Below are 17,418 nucleotides of genomic sequence, written 5' to 3'. Positions count from 1 at the left end.
GATTGAGAAAGTCACAATAAAGGCTTTTACTCTTCTTCCACTGCTGCTACTTCCTTATATTTTGATACATTAGTTAATAAAACCTTTAAGTCTGTAAATCTTGATCTCATTTAAAACTGTGCCCACCTATAAGTTAACAACAGCTATGTGGGTCTGTATGCATGCACATAATGTATTGCATTTGTGTGCCCAGAACCCCTCCTCAGAAACCTGCCTCATTTTAAAAAACTTAAAAATGTGCTTTCAAAAAGCCCACACTTTACATAAACGGCACAAATTTACCACCAGCTGTACAGAGAGCAGGGCTGAGCCTCACAGTGAGTTTTCCCTACACATATACAAAATCCACTCTTTTGCTGAAAAGTTGGTATTTATTTAAATTTCTAATAATCTGTGGGCTATGTACATTTTCATTTATTTCCCAGTGATCTGTGGACTGCATTTCATTGTGTTTAATTTAATTTCCAATGGTCTGTGGGAAAATTTGATAACTTCAAAATTTTAAGGCACTTTTAAAATCTCTTTGTTCTAAGCATTACAGCAGACCATTAACAGTGTCAATTAACCCTTTCAATAAGAATTCAGTAGCCAACCACATAGAGAAAATTATTTTCTGGCCATCACCTGAATGAGATTCTTCTGCTCAAACATATAAAACTTGAATCAAATGGAAGATTTTTGCTGTTCAGTGATAACCTACTTTGAAGCCAGTTCCTCTATTTCACAGCTTTATCCATAGCATACAAGAAGTTATGGAAAAAAATAATCACAATTTACTAGCTCAGAAAATTATTTCTAAATTATCATTTTTAACGCCCTTGTAAAATTTTGTCCTAAAGTTGTAAAGAAGTTATTGGAAAACTACAAGGAAAAGGACCAGACTTAATGGATTTCTAAAATTTTTTTTTCCATAAGGGGGAGATTCATCTAGGATGGTGATGTCACTCAACAACTTTCACACTGACATAGTGAAGCACATCACCTCCAAAACAAGAAAACTGCTGAAGCCATTTCTGGCAGAAAATATACAAATTCCCCGGTAGGAAACCTGCCAGGACAGTAGGTATGACATTATTAATCACACAGCTTTCCACAGGGCAGCAGGAATCATCACCTGTGATCACAGCTTCTTTTCTCCAGCTCCCAGGAGAAAGGCTGCCACCTGCTGAAGCACAGGAGCTGGAGACTCCAATAGCAGCTGGTGGTTTTGGTTGGGTTGCGTTGGTTTAGGTTGGGTTTTTAAAGTTTTTTAAATCTCTTATCAAGTCCAAGCTGATACATAAATATATCTCTTCCATCAGTAATGGTACTGTACTAATGTGAATTTCTTGTATATAAATATTTAGCATCAATATAGAATATATATAATCCTAAAAAAAAATCAACAGTTTCTATACATAAAGTGAGGTCTCTCCAATTCCCCAAGTAAACTCAAATAATTGTTTTTTTAACCGTAAATGAAAAATAGAAGATAATGGGCAAATTCTTCATTGGACTAAGCAAGCACTCTGGACTCAAAAGACAGGAACAGATAGACAAAGGTGCCCAAATCATTTTGAAAATCTCAGCCAGGCTGCTCATTGAAACCCCAGATCTTCAAGGGGAGATCACAAAGGCAGGTGGGTCTAACTAAACCCAGACTGTGGCTTAGACACCAAGAGCTGGTGCTGCATGTGCTAAAATAACACCACTGAACACCTTGGGAAACAAAAAGCCACATCCCACCAGATCCCTGCAGTGTACTCGAGGCTGTGGCTTTACACCTCCACAGCTCAGGAGCATCCTGAAGGACAGGGTAACCAAATGCCAAATACACTTTCAACTCCCCAAGTATTTGCCTTTTAATAGGTTTTGGATAGACGAGATTAATTTAATGGACCCTTCAACCTGGTCTCTTGGACACTACCAGGCAGAGAATTTCTATATGAGGCCCACAGCTTTTGCTTACATCAGTGTTGAAGTGCCCCTCTTGGAATAAATGTATGGCTCAGCAGGAGCAAAACTATTTGTATAAATATAATAAATACCTGTATAAGTACTATTCAGAATGAAAATGGACTGACAGCAAACAGTTAGTGGGGAGTTATGCAGAGATTCAAGGCAATGGAGTGTACAGGAATTTGCCTTTTCTCTTGAGGCGCTTGCATGCTTTAACATAAAGATGGAGAAATTATTCTCTTTGCTAATCAAAGACTCAGGCTCGTATCTATCTATCAACCTATTCTGTAGGTTGCTTTGCAGGAAAGGACATGAACACTGCTGTCATGTCTGCAGCAGCTGTCCCAGCCCTGGCTGGCCCAGCACTCTGCGGGTGGCCGGGGTGCTCACCGAGGCTCCGTGGCGTCCCAGCTCTCCCGCCAGGAGAACGGCTCCGGGGCACTGAAGCGCCTCTCGCCCAGGGGAGGGGCAGCGTAGGGGATGCCCAGGAACTGGCTGATGTTCCTCCACCCTGAGCCCACCTGGATCACCTGGGATTTGCCCATCAGGTATCCGTGGGACGGGATGTACACTCTTGGGGTTGAATCCGACTCAGAAATGGGCAGGAGTAAATCTATCAGAGGACAAGCAGAGAAAAAAAATTTATTTTTTCAAGTTATAGGAGCATTTCAGAAGCAAAAATTAGTCAAATTTCCTCCAGTTTTAAACTGTTAAGTGTTCACTTCTTTAAATGAAACACAGACAAATTTACTGTTTACTGTTACTGTTTTCCTACAAAACAGTTCATTAAAACAGTGAAGTGACACTTCCTGCTATTTTTCTCCTAAAACAATGTATTGGATAGGCAGGAACAAAATTCAAAGTCATTGGACTAAAACTACACCTGTAATAAACAATAAACACAAGTCTACTTTTATGTCTCAATTTGTGATATTTTATTTTTTTTTACTTGGCAATGACAAACTGCTTTTTCTCTCATTGAGTTTCAACCTAAAAGGTTGTCATTGACTTCACAGAATTTCAATGAAAAGGAATTGTCTTCCCTTACCCCTTATTGTAACCTGGGTTCTAATTACCTTTAATAAATAAAATAACCAGTATTACATAAAAAGAAAGCAGTCTCTTTAAGAACCAAGAGGAATAAACCCAACAAAATCTACACTTTCAAATAAGTATGTAACCAAACAAGAGAATTTTTAATTATCTACATTGTCTATACAACTTCTTTTTCTCTCTTAAATATTTTTTCACTTATTGAAAATATTATTTCATCCTGTTTAGGGAGCACAGATATCTGTTTTTTTTGTTTGTTTGTTTGTTTTCTCTAGAGATTGCCCACAATACTTTCAATTGACAGTGACTTTTCAACACTCCTAGTGTTATTCTCCAAGCTTAAAAGGAAGAACATATCAAAGCATCTTCTGCAGATCAAAAGCTAAGAGTTGGACTTGCATTCTGTTGTTTGGTTTCACTACTTTGCACTTTCAAAACATCTTTCATAAACTAGACTTCCTCTGTTATGCCTGCTTCACCACCAGAGGGTAACACTATGATTTCATGCATTTTTAAAACAGTATTTGGGGACATTTTTCCCATCCTCTTGGCTGTAACTCCTCTGAAACAGCCATGGAGAAATGTCTAGGAGACATCCATGCTGCTTTATGAGGTGAGGAATTCCTCAGTCCTCCATTCACAAGAATTGAGCACCACATTTGAGGTCCTTCCTCCACAGCTTTGACCTGTTCTTACCTTGTCTCCTATAGATATAGGTAGCAGGTTCTTTGAGCAAAACCCAGCAGCTGTGCCCTTGCAGGCCATGTGCACACATCTGTGTATCAGGGTAGAAAATGCACCTTATGGCTGAAGGCTGGATTTCCAGTGTGACCACTGAACATGACTGGTTCTTTGAACAAGCTGTGAGGTGAAGCATGAAGAAAAAGAGCAGGTAAAAATGTGTTCTCACATTTTGCATGACAGTGTTACACTGTTCTTAAAATAAAGATTTTACAACAGGTGAAGCAGCAAGGATATTATGTAATTCAGAGTAATGGGACATGAATGTCCCCAAATGCTCATAGCATTCTCCAAAATAGCCAGAGAACAGAAGCTTATATTGGCTTTAAAATGGAATAATGCAGCAAAAGAACTATTATCACAGGTTTTAGAAGGAGAAAAACATCATCTAGTAAAGTGCTGATAACCTCATCTGCATTCTAACAGTCCCCAGTGAGTAAGTGGGAACTTTCCCTTATTTCTACCACTCTGTGGCATTGAGGATTTCCCTGTCATATGAAATTAAAGGACTCTTCTGTCTGGTCAGGCTGTAGATTAAAGCAATTCTCTTTGCTGTCACTACAGCTCAATCCCTGCTTGCTCCTAGCCCTCAGTCAACCCTCCCTCACACACCACTGCCACAGGTTGCTTTAGGTGTTGGCAGGGGGTTTAGCAAAGGGCAGTGGTTCTCTAGAAAAAAAAGACATCATTGCTTTAACTATTTGCTATATTATTCTCCCAGTTGTACAATGCCTGGAGAAGTAAGAGATCTCTGTGCCCAAGAGGTGTCAAAATTACTTAATTACTGTATTATATTACAGCATTTTGTATCTATTGCATCTCTCTCTAAACTACTTGAGATCCCCTCTCTCAGACAGGAAAAAACTGGGACAATCTTTAAAGACAAGTAAAATCAGTGTATCTATGTCAGAAGTGGGAAAGCTGTTGTTGGTTTTCAGGCTCACAAGTCAGTATTTTCTGTAAAGCTGTGAATGACCATTTCTTACCAGATAGGCAAAAATCTCTGGCAGCGGAGAAGTCATTAGATATATCTCTGCTAAGATGCACAACTTCAAAGTGTGAGATGGATGAATCCAGGAGAACAGATGATGCATTTAAGGGTTGCCAAGCATCCATATACTCTGTAAAATGAACCATAAAAAAAATAATATGACTAGAAGGAACAGTAAAAATTTCAGAGGAACCTAATAAAGAGTTAAAAGCATTGGGGAGTTCCTCAATGAACAGCATCATCTTCCTTTGCATCAATTGAGAATAAATGAAATATCCAAAGACTGGAAGGTCCAATCTCATGTTCAGAAGTCAGATATTAATTTGTTTACAAAGGTGTTTAGTAAAGAAATAGGCAAACCCAGAGCAGCTTTATCCAGGTTTAAAGGTAAATCCAACTGATTTAAAGAAAAGGTTTCTGAACAGCCCTAATTACATTAAATGGCATGGGTTCTAATGCTTGCACACAAGTTCCTGAACAGGTACAGCCACTAATTTTTTTGAAAGTAAATGGAGGTTAATTTGATAATTTTACTTTTATTTGGTAGATAGATTTCTATTAAATTCTCTGAACAGTTTTAATGTCATGTAACTTCTTCATAATTAAGATTTCACTAGATTTCATAGGCATATATACACAAATATATGTATATGTGTAAATATAATCATGTGTATTACATAGATGTATATTCCCATATATACATTTAACACCTACGCTCACTTGTGTGAGCATGCATATGCACATATGTACTAACTCTGGTGTTCCTCAAGGACTGTCCTTCGGTCTCAAACTATATTTTAAAAAATACCACAAACATTCTTTTCTCATACACAAACAGATAAAAATATCTGAGAACTCTCAATTTTGCACATAGAAGACAAAAAAGGTGGTTTGGGATAGAATGGGCCTTTAATTATTTTTTTTCCTTTCAGAAGTTCAATATGTTTTAAAAGCAAAAGGTCCTGCTGTGGCCATGGAGTCCTAAACAGTAGGTTGGTGTTGCTCCCTCCATGTAATTGTAGGGTGAGGACAGAGCAGAGTCAGCTGCTCCTTTGCTATTCCTAGTGAGCAGGTCTTGCCCTTGGGTTCATTCACCCACACAGATGCAGAAGTCATGACCTGTCATTTCTTTCATTCCACTGAGAAATCAGTGACTGGCAAAGATGGCCAAAGTTTCCTTTCTCCCCCTCTCAGAAAGACATTTTGACCACAGCACTCAACACGAAATGAAGGTTAATGTGGTGTTGCACTGTGTTATGTTAACACCACAAACTCACTTGAGTCACAAGGAGGCAAAGTCATCACCAGTGCTACATCAGAGGGGATCTGAATTAGTCAGGAACAGTGACCCTGCAAGTCACAGCTTGACTTGTGTGACAGACTCACTGCACTGGATTTTTTGCTTCCCTTTAAGGACTGACTATTCAATTATTTTAGAGGAACAGAGTGATTTTGGTCATGTGGAAATGACTATTTCTCGTAGTGTCAATGGTTTCTCTTTTTAAAAATACCCACTATGAGCTGTTGCATAACCTATATTAGAAAACTTCAGCCTCTACGTCTAGGGTGACAGTTTGTGGCACCTATTTAGAGAGCTACTTAAAAATAGATATAAATTTTAAGTAATGGAGAATTAACCATTACATCCTCTCCAGAGACTTTTCTGCCAGCATTACTAGATCCTCCAGGTCTTTCTTTTCCAGATTGAATATTACAAATTTATGTTTTGAGTTTGTGGTTTGTTTGTTTTTTTTCTGAGGAACAAGAAAATATTTCTTTTATCAATATGACTCAAAGCTTGTTTTTACCTAAGAGCAATGTTGCCATCCTGTGCTGTCTACAGTACCAGCAGCTGAGGTCCTACTATTGCAACAAGAAAAATCTCTCTAGGTTCAAACACAAAGCTTCAAATTACCAGCTGCGGTTCTTCCAAAAGAGAGCCTTGTCTGGATTCCACTGTAACACAAAAACTCTGGGTGCACCAGTGGTTTTGGAAGACTGTCTTTGTCTATTTCCCCAGACTGTCTTTGCACAGCTTCTCTGACTGACCAAGTGACCTGGGGCAAGTCTCACCATCCTCATTTGCCTCCATTTCCCACAGACCAAACATTCGGAGGGGTCCTTGCTCTCTCAGGAAGGAAATTCAAAAAGAATCCACAAAAACAAAATAAACTTTTTGGATTTACACCTCTGACACTTGAATTTTGCCTCCTATACCTAATTTCACGAGCTAAACTTTCTACTTCTACATTAGAAATTTATTTTATCCCTTTATGTGGGATAGAGTCACGTGAGGAGCATACCTTTTATTTACAAATGAGGCACACTGGGCACTTTGCAGCCCATGCTAGGCATGGAAGAGTGACCACTCATGTTGCAAACATCCACAGCTCATACATTCCTATCTAAACTGATTATTCATTGCCCCAAATCTCACAGAAGTGACCCTTGTCACCTCCCACATGGGAGGTTCTTTGGGTTGGGTTGGGGTTTAGATTGTTTTGGGATTTTTTCATCCCCCATCCTGTACAGTGCATTCATGAACTCAGGTCAGATTTAAATGGTGAGACCCACAGTTTTTTATTTTTTCCCTTTTTCTGCCCAGCTGACCCCAGATGCAGAGAGACACAGAAACATTAATACTTATTTTAACAACAGAGCAAAACTCTTTAACCCAGAGCCATGCATGGCACCACTGTGGACGCTGACAGCCAGCAGTGAGCTGCTAAAGAGATTTTGGGTATTGGTTCTTCCCTTCCTCTGAAAGCAGATCCAGCAGCAGCCACAGCCATGCACACCCATATCATTCTGTGAGCAAAACACAACTTTCCATGGCTGATCTCTAGTTGCCTCATGCAGAAACTGCTCTCACAAGGCAGAGCTGCAGACTGGCCCTGTGCTCCTGGCAAAGCACAGTGCACCTGATGGGCTGGAAGACATTTCTGATTTATATATAGGTTAAGAGCTGACCTTCCAACCCACATTTTGGCAAAGGCTTTCATTGGATAATTACAGCCCTCTGAATCCAGCCATCCCTGTAACTCTTATTTCAATATTATAGATGTCCCATATAGAGACCTTCTCTCTTCCAGATGTTCTTGTTTGGGTAGGCAAGGTTTAAGACTGGATTTGCAAAAAGACTCACACTGGCCTTGCTCTGCTCCCACTGCAGTCACAAGATCACAAGACTGGAATAGATTTCCTGGCAAAGAGGTTATAAAATCCTTGCCATAAAGTCAACAAAAGTTTCATCACTGACTTCAGTGGAAGAAAAGAGGCATCAATTATGAGTTTGCTGAAAAAATTAACACTTGATCTAAGGCGACAGAGATAGAGAAGTAAAAATAAGTTAAAATAACAAGTTAAATTTAAAAGAAAACTTGTGAAGCTGAGGAGGTCAATATGAGGTTAAGGAGGTACAAAATCAGACCTCAGGGTTCAGTATGCCTGATTTAAGTTTTAAAGACAAATTCTGATCTTAATTCTGAAATTTGCAAACCATATTTAATACCCCTGACTCAAACCCAAAACATGCTTACAGACTGAACTCAGTGCTTTATATTCCTAGTTTTCAGAGGTTTTTTTCAACAGCCTGCTAACCTGTCTGCATACCAACAATCCTCAAAGCCAGCAAGTCATCAACTCAGAGTAGACCTGCAGAAAATATACTCTTCCTAAAATAGAACTACTTGTTTTTGTTGATCCATTGCGATTTGTATAATTCAAAATGAATTATTTTGTTTAAACTGCTGCATAATAACTGTAATCACACCTCAGACAAGCGTCAAAAATAACAACTGTGTATTTATGGCCTTTAGCAGGGAGCAATCTCTCTATGTTCCTGTTAAATACAAACTCTCTGTCTCCTTTAGGGGTGCCAATTATAGCAAATGATATAGTAAGGGGATATTAAAAATGTACTAGGTATTTATCCAGGTTTAAAATAAGCTGTTCTCAAAAGGCTAAAATCCTCATACTTACAAACAATAAAAAATCAAACTTAAGGCTGAAGATAGAGTAATTCCATGTCAGAGATCAATTTTGCTATGTGGGAGCATGCTAAATCAGTTCACAAAAATGGATAAAATAAGGTTTTGTTTCACACTAAGGATGTTTCTGATAAATACTCAACATTATGGGAAAACAGGAAGATAAATGGTACTATTAATCACCAAAGTCAGCTACATCAGCATTTGTACTGCCATCAGCATCTCTCTTGAGAATGGAAATACCCCACAGGCAGACACAGCCCGATGGGAAATTTATTCCCATGTTGGAATATCCTGTAGCCACTGCTCTGCTCAGTTCTGCCTCAAGGGAATGACTGTAAATCACTTAGGGATCATAGGAGGCAGGAAAAGGAAGGGCCTAAGATCATTACATCCACATGCCTGGGTGGTTTCTTAATTAATTACTTGATTTGCATGGAGTGGGAACAGAGCCCACGTGATCTGTGTGTATCCCACAGGGCCATGCAGCAGCCACCCTGTAAGGGCCACTGCCTCCTAACAGCTGCCAAATCTAAGATAGATAGACGTGCTTTAGTTAGAACTGAAGACAAAAATATTCATTAAAGTTTAGATAATTATTGTATACAATTAATAAATCTCATAACAAAGTCAAAAGTCACCAAGGTTGTTCCTCCCACGTACATAAAAATGCTTTCAGGCTCTCCAGTGTGCTCTAAGTGTTCCTTAGTATGTGCACAAATATTCCTTCTAGAAATTCAGGTAATATGTTTCATGGATTGTTTTGCTTCTTTCAGACTAGTTTGCAAACACATAAAAATTTCCAAAACTCAAACACTTGTGCATAAACTGCTTGAATAATAGCATTGCATATTTGTGAAAAAAATACAAATATATAATTTAAAAACTCATTTTCTTATCTCCCTGAGCTTACAGCTGGCTGCAGGAAGTTCAATCTCAAACTAATTGTGAGACTTGGCTCTTTTCTCTTTATAAGACACTCCAAGATGTTCACACAACAGAGCAGAGTTGTTTAAATAGCAGTCTAAGTAAACCAAGGCTGCAGGATGACATATGACCATTTTCAGCATGGGCAGTCTTAAAATAACGACTGTTCTTCCATTGTCAAAGGTCAGAGGTTGTACCTGAAACTCCCCAAAGATGGTTCCTCACTCAGTGTCATCACAGCTCATGAACAGGGGAAAAAATGCTCAAACGTAACAAGTTGGACTTTCCATTCAGTTCAGGCTATCAATTTTTCAGGCACCACTTCTGACATCTCAGAAACTTTGTGGAAATCACAACAGACCAGCAGGAGCCTGTTCTGCTCCATGCAATAGTTGCACAGAAGTAAATGGAAGTGTTCATTCAGTTAAAAATGAAAACCACACACTGAGTCTCCAAGATGACTTGGAGACTTCAGCCTTGTAGCAGAAATGCTTTTGCCAGTAGGCAAAACTTGCTGAGGCAACAACAAATTAATGAGAATTCATCTCATTTAATGAGAAAGCCGTTGTGCAGTTCACCTCCCTCCTGCTAGACAGTAGTGGGCTACAGGCACTACAGAGCACTAATTCCTCTTTTTCACAGGCTAATGGGATATCCAGTGAGTGCTAGAAATAGCAGTGCTGTTTGTAGGGGCAATAATTTGGGAAAAGCCCGCTGGAGCCTCAGGCTTTTTAGAGAAATCACAGGGCTGCAATGGGCTGCTGGATGAACATTCTGGTACAAGACAAAGAACAGGAAAACCCTGACCCTCTCCTTTTGCTGCGTCTCCCCCAGGACTGGCCTTACATAGGTAAGGGTCTTTTCTTGCATCTCCCTACTGACTGCAGGCTGCTCTAGGACAAGACATGAAAAGAAGTTGCTCCTGAAAATTATTTTTGTCATTGCAGATTCAAAGGTCTAGACATTTTATAGTGATTACTGCTGAGGAACTTCCTCAAAAGCCCAGACCAGGGAACAGAAGGAAAATAAATATCTCCCCCATCACCTTCAAAGGTATTTGAGAGTGGGCTCAAAATTACATTAATCATCCCCCTCTACATTCCTGGATTTGTATGTCCAGCTTGATCCCTGACCTGATCCTCCTTCTCTAAGGCTAAAACTTCCTTGCTGCAGTCTCCCCCCTGGTCTGAATATCCTGAAGGCTGGACTTGCCAGGAAAGACTGAGGTGAAGAAGGCACCTTGTCCTTTCCCATCTCCTTTGCCATCAGGTCTCCTTCAGCAGCTCCACACTTTCCCTACCCTGCCTTTTGCTATCCATGTACTTGTGAAAACCTGTTGAGATCTTTCTGTTATTTTATGGTCCTACAATGCCCTCACCTTCTCTCTTGAGAACAATGAGTAAAACAGGCAAAGTATCTAATTCTCACCAGGCTGAAAATAAGTCTGCTTATTTGGGTCTCTTCACAGCACATTGGGGCTGCAAACACCACAGATTTTGAATGGAGCTGCATCCCGAGTGCAAATGGGAGGAAGCAAAGTGCTGGGCACTCTGTCCTGAGCACTGCAAACTGGCTGACTCAGAAATGAGGCAGTAAGTGCATTAACTTTCAATGAAATGTAAGCCATAATAGAAGCCTGTTAACTCAGGCTCTAGATTGGACAGAACATTAATTCACAATTTCACAGAGCCTTCTAGCAAAGCATGCAAATGTAAGTATTTTTCTGATCTTTCAATGGTAAAATTTCTATTTTTTTTTTTCTATGTATAGATACGCTTACATTCACACTCATGGCAGTGCCCTTTAATCAATGACATTTTCTCACATTCACCATCTGGCTACCACAGAGCAGCCACAGTAATTTGTTTATCCCCATGTACAAGCATTACCACAATGCACAAAATTCAGCAAATGCTAGCTTTTGTGTGATGTCCAGCTCTAAAACAATTAGTTTCTATAGCACATATTAATATAACATACAATCATAAAGTGTTTGGAAACAATGTTTTTGAAAATTTTCTAAAACCTCTAACAACACAACTCAATTAATAATCTGACCAAAATAAGCAGTCTGGTACTTTTAATATCAAAATGAGGCAGAACATAAGGACAGATGGTGTCCAGTTGCATTTTGAATGTGTTGCTCCAGTGGTGTCAGAGCCCCAGAGTGTCCAGGAAGCCAGTGCTAATTTGACTTCCAGCCTTGTTTTGCTCTGTAATTAAGTGACTTCTCCTAGCCACCACCAGTCCCCAGGACAAACACTCTAACACAGAATCCTGCATCCTTGTGGGTAGCTCTGCTGGCTTGGGTTGCTTAACCAGATCTCTGCAAACCAGTGATATCCTGAGTTGCTCTGCATTTGGAAAGATGATCTGGAAATGGGTGTGATAGATCAGGGTTGTTAGAAGAGATGAGCACCTCACTTGCTGGGGCTGCTGTTCTGGGCAGCCTTAAGAGTCAAAAGCAAACAGCAGAAAGACCTAATTTCCTGATTTACTTAAGTGCTGCTTAGGGCACTGTTTTCCCAGATTTAAGCAAGCAAGAAAAACATAAAAGGAAAATGACAAAATTACTACCAAACTTCACTCTGGGAAGAAGAAAGCTTTAGTGAAGCTGTTTTCCACATCCCATAGGAAAAGCAGTTTGCAAAGGAGTTGAATTGCCCAACCTATGTCAGGCCTACCGCATCACCTCCTCAAAGTGTTTCACACAAAAATTATTTCTGCCTACCTACAAATACAGGAGTTTTCCTTCTATTGCATTAAAATGATCATTTAAAAAGGACAAATTCTACTAAAAATAGATCAAACTTGATCGTGACTCATGGTTATGGGATATGATAATAAGACATCATAATAAATTCTGAACTGAGTATTGAAAATTCTTTGAAAATATCAAGTCTCCTGCATGCTCAGTTGCATATGGTTTAAAGAAAGACAGATTCAATCAGAGCAAATATTTGTTCAGATCAAATAGAAATTCAAAGGCAGAGATGGAAGTGACTTCTGAATTTCAGTATAACTGAAGGGTTAAATTGAGTTTTCTAATTGGCAGTCCATTCCCCTCCCTTCTGTTACACACAGCATTTTGCAGCTATGCAGTGTATTTCAGGGAAGCCTGTAGCTGCTGACAATTTGCATGCATTTTTAGGGTCAGTCGACACAAAGCCCTGAAAGAGAGCAGCTAAGTTTCATTTACTAAGAAGATCCACCCACTTTTAAAATAACTCATGTGAGTACCACAAGATTCGTTGTATCTGGAAAGTCATGCAACATCCACACTCATAAATAAATTTTTTCATCAGTCCTGCCAAATATTTTGTCTCATGTGTCAGCAAGTGTGAGAAATTAGGTCAGCATTGTGGACACGACTGTTCTTTCTTTTAAATTATACACAATTAATGAAAATGAGTAAACACCTAAATGAGTGACCTCATGGGGAACACATTAATTATAGTGTGATTTTTCAGCAACATGTAGAAAATAGAGGATGGAGGGATTTTTACTAGTTGGTTTTTTTGGGGTTTTTTTGGTGGGGGAAGTGGGAGGGAGGTGTTTGTTTTGTTTTTGTTCAATTCATAAATACACTTACCACTTTCTGGCCTGAAAGGTAAATTAACAGGTGGACACAGGTTGGGAATGGTGCTCTTCAAGTCAGCTAAAGCAGAAAAACAACAACACAATTGAAAACAACAATACTTCAAGGTTTAAAATGCAATTGATACTCAATATTTCCAGCATTACTTCTCGGATCTGGATGTTGCATTTTCTCCCCACAAACACTAAGAGTAAGGATGAAAGGCTGCGTTGTTACCTAATCCTTTTGAGATTGTACATGAAACCAGATTTCCCTAAATTTCTGTACTTATAAACTTTTCTACAAACATTTTTTTGAGATGAAGTTATGAAAAACTAATTTCAGTGTTTCCGTGTTTTTTTTCTATGCCCCTCTCTTGGGGTTCTGCACCAGGAGAGAGAGAAGATTCTCTCTGCTTCCAGCAAACTGGAATTTCTCAGAAATATGAATTAGAAACAAGGCAGTTTCCAGCACAACACTTTCCAAATTGAAGTTCAAATAAGAATTCATCATACAAAAAACTTCATTTTCATACAAAAAACTTCTTATTTGTTAATACTTCCCATAAATATTTAGTAATAATAAATAATAAAAATGTAGTTTTCCCTGTGCATTCATATTTTGTAGAACATTTTGGCTAGTCAAACCAGTAATAAATTCTCCACTAGAACATAACAAATTACCACCCCTACAGAAGATGAAGACAGATCAGATTTTCTGTTAATTTCTTCTAATACATATTTCCCTTGCATGTAACCAATAGATGCTTCTAAAAACTCAGAGGTTTTCCCATTCACAGCAGTGAAGGATTGGGCCTATCCAAAAGTCTGAAATGCTACTCTATGTTCCTTTTTTACTCAGCTGCAGCTCTGACTGTACAAAATCAAATAGCTCATGAGCAGAGCTGTGCAGCAGACAGGTCACACATCAGCTTAGCCTGTTGTGAAACACAGAGACAGAAGTACCTTCCTCAAACCAAACTGTGGAATACAGACCCTGCATCATGCTAATATCCCACTGCCCACAGTAAATCACTCTTTCAGATTTTACTCATTTTCCTTTTTAGCCTCAGAACCTTTTTGTTCCTTTTACTGGTTCTCAGACTTTCAACACACCAGCAGAACTGATACAAATTTTTGTCTGTAAATATCTCCATTTGCATAAACATCTGTGCCCTGCTGTGTGGTATGGTGGAAACACATCTGTAGCTCCCTCAATGCATAAGGAAATGTCACTGCCTCTCTTAACATTCCCTACTTTGCATACACCAGGGCTCCTCTTCATCACCCCTCTGTCTGGCACGTGAGAAACAGCCTTTATTTTTTGTTGGTTCTTTGCCAACAAGGGGAAAATAATTCCAAGAAACAGAAGTGTATCTAAACCTCTGCTGTCCCCTCTTCGCTCCACCTTTCTTTTCTTCAATCTTACCCCTGTCTGCATCTCAACTCCCCCTGCCACCAGGATGCTGCCATTGCTGTATCAGGGTGTTGTTCCCTTCCTCTCAGTGCCAGACCCTCAGCCCACCCCTTCCCAGCTTCCAAAACGTTTCCATTCTATATCTTCCCTTTAACAAGGGTTGCCCCACAAGAGGACATGGATGGTTCTGTGGGCATAAGGATATTGCAAGACTTGAAAAACTCAACATTGAGTTCATATTTCAGACATTTGGGGTGTGAATGAAGGTTTTATTTATTAACACTGTAAAATACAAGGTATTGCCACAATATCTGATCCATCTCTACACAGCTTTAACTGGATTATCTTTCTATCACATTTTCTGGACAATATATATCCACGCTTTGTGCCCCCCTCTCCTCTCAGCTATCAGCCCTTCTTTACTCTGCAAGAACTAAGGGTATAATCCAGTATAAAAGCAGAAAAAAGTGTTCCTTATTCAAAAATTTTCCCTGATTCTATCAACATAACCAGACTTGCCCCCATGGAGTCTCTCTGGAGTTGTGCCTGTGTGACCAAGGAGCAGCTGTCCTCCCATAAAGGGAGACAAACTCAGGTGGGCAATTGTTTTCCTTATCTTTCAGTTATGTGAAATCAGAGCTTAACAAAGTAGCACTAGACCTGCCCAAAAGGAGTGTGACAAACGGGAAACCCATTTAAAGTTTTCAACAAAGTAATGAAGCTTTTGTTTCTCCACAGAAAATAAAATACATCTTGACTAGGAGTGGTTTTGATTCCTCTCAAGAAAACAACAAAACATCTTAACTGCTCTTCTGTTTAAACACCTGATGGCTTCTTGCTGCTTGAAAAACACAGGTCTGCTCTGGAATTTGGTCTTTATTTGGTCTGAATTTCTTCACCAAAACAACCAGAAGTGAATTTTAAATTCTGTAGTAAATCCAAACCTTTTAAGGTTATGCATCCACATGGATGGTAAAACAATAAGCCCAGGAATGAGAAACAAAGAATGATATCCTGACCAGGACTGCACAGTGAGGCAAAATATATTTAAATTTTGACATTAGCCACAAGTTTCTGATAGAATATAAGAAATTAAATTATGCATCTTTGAGGTATTGCTATTCCTTTTTTATTAAAATGGACATTAAATTGCACCTTTCTTTCCTTTGCACATACTTGTTTGCCTTGTCTAACTGTGGTCCTTGCAAGTGGGTCCTACAGCTGGAAGCTGGAATTTTTTTATACTGAAGCTAAATAATAAACCTCAATGTGCAGAAATCCATTAGAAAGGTCATGTGTCCTGCATCACTTACCAGGCTTTTGATACCAGCCAAATGGGTGTATTTTGACTTCAGCATCTGGTGAAGTGCAATTTGAAATGTGCCAAGCACTTCTTGCTTCCTCAGCACACGTCTGGATTCCAAGGCTGTTCAGAGTCACACACACGATCTTCCCACCTGCCAGGGATGCACATGGTTATAGAAATAAGGAGAAAAATGTTCCTTTTCTAGATAGTGCTGTGAGGAAAAATAACACAGCATGGTTCCACTGAGTGTTAGGTGAAATTCAACTGACTTAGAAATCAAAGGAAGGAAATACCTGAAATGACCCAAGTGATTGAAACTAGTGCTGAAAAATCCCATTGAATTCATTGTGAGGAAGGTGGGTACCAGCATTAAAATCCATTATAATCCAAATCACAGAGAATTTCACTGACCAAAGGTCACAACTCTGAGCAAGGAACCCTTTCATGTTAATGCAATTAAAAATCTCCTCGTGTGTTGAAACATGTCCCCTACTTACATCAAAATAAAAATTCTTTCAAAGCCCTAGTGTGAATAATTTTGTTCCTGAAAACTATGGAGGGTTTGAAACACAGTTTCATTGAAGATTTCAGCTCACGTTAAAATTACTACTGAAAGGTCTCTTACCTATATAAGTGCCAAGACTGGAGGTCTGAAACGTCATAGATATTAAATATTAATCAGATAAACTAAAAATTGGTCCATTTTGCACGTTGGGTGCCTTAAATTTTTTTTAATTTATTTTATAACCATTTAAATAAACTCAAAGTCATATTTAGTTAAGACTTCAAATTTCATATGATCATAAGGAGGCATGAAAACTATCAGCTATTTTTTATTTTCACATTAAATTCTTATCTAAAACACACTGGACTAATTTTCCAAGCCACTTTGACCAAGTGAAAATTTTGTCTGCTCAACACAAAAAAAGGAATTCAAAATATGTACTTCTGGAGTGTTTCAAATTCCAAAATGCATTATAAAAACAGCACATTTCGTGACCTCAGGGAGAGTTAGCACATGACTCCACCAAAACGAAAGTTACACATTTCAGTGGCCTAAATCTGACTTTGTAATAATATATTAAAATCTATTTCATTGACTTTGAGCTGGGTGGTATCCAATTTCAAACACCAGCTGAAGACTTTCTTCCTCGAGCAAAAGACTAAAATTTGGGAGCAGAGGAGGTCAGTCAATGAAGAAAGCCAAAAGGCTAAACAGCCCCAGAATACCCACAGACATTATGTGCTTGCATACACCTAATTTCAGTAATATTTAGGTTTCAGAGTCCTTTAGGCTTTAAAAACTGAAACAACATAAAAGGGGAAAAAATCGCTAAAAGAAATCAAGCAACACTTTTGAAAAGAGGTTGTTGAATGAGAAAAAAATGGAGTTTTATCAGTTTGAATTTTATGCTGTTGGAATTGCAGCCTTTTAAGGATTCATTCTCAGGAAGTTTTCTTAATAATTTCTGAAATGTGG

General features: G+C 38.8%; 1 protein-coding gene across 1 annotated transcript in view; it reads right to left on the bottom strand.

Moving 5' to 3' along the window:
* The window catches only part of TG (thyroglobulin), a 146,838-nt gene that overhangs the window by 73,572 nt on the left and 55,848 nt on the right, over window positions 1-17,418 (bottom strand). The window contains exons 34-38 of the mRNA XM_064397698.1: window positions 15,946-16,089; window positions 13,232-13,297; window positions 4,719-4,853; window positions 3,688-3,852; window positions 2,329-2,551 (exon numbers count right to left, since the gene is read on the bottom strand). Of these exons, the coding sequence (XP_064253768.1) occupies window positions 2,329-2,551; window positions 3,688-3,852; window positions 4,719-4,853; window positions 13,232-13,297; window positions 15,946-16,089 (733 nt within the window). The remainder of the gene's footprint in view (window positions 1-2,328; window positions 2,552-3,687; window positions 3,853-4,718; window positions 4,854-13,231; window positions 13,298-15,945; window positions 16,090-17,418) is intronic.

This window comes from Passer domesticus, chromosome 1, assembly GCF_036417665.1.
Source record: "Passer domesticus isolate bPasDom1 chromosome 1, bPasDom1.hap1, whole genome shotgun sequence".
In the NCBI taxonomy this organism is placed as follows: domain Eukaryota; kingdom Metazoa; phylum Chordata; class Aves; order Passeriformes; family Passeridae; genus Passer; species Passer domesticus.
Note: the sequence above shows the minus strand (reverse complement) of the source record. Positions and strands in the feature narration are given on the sequence as shown.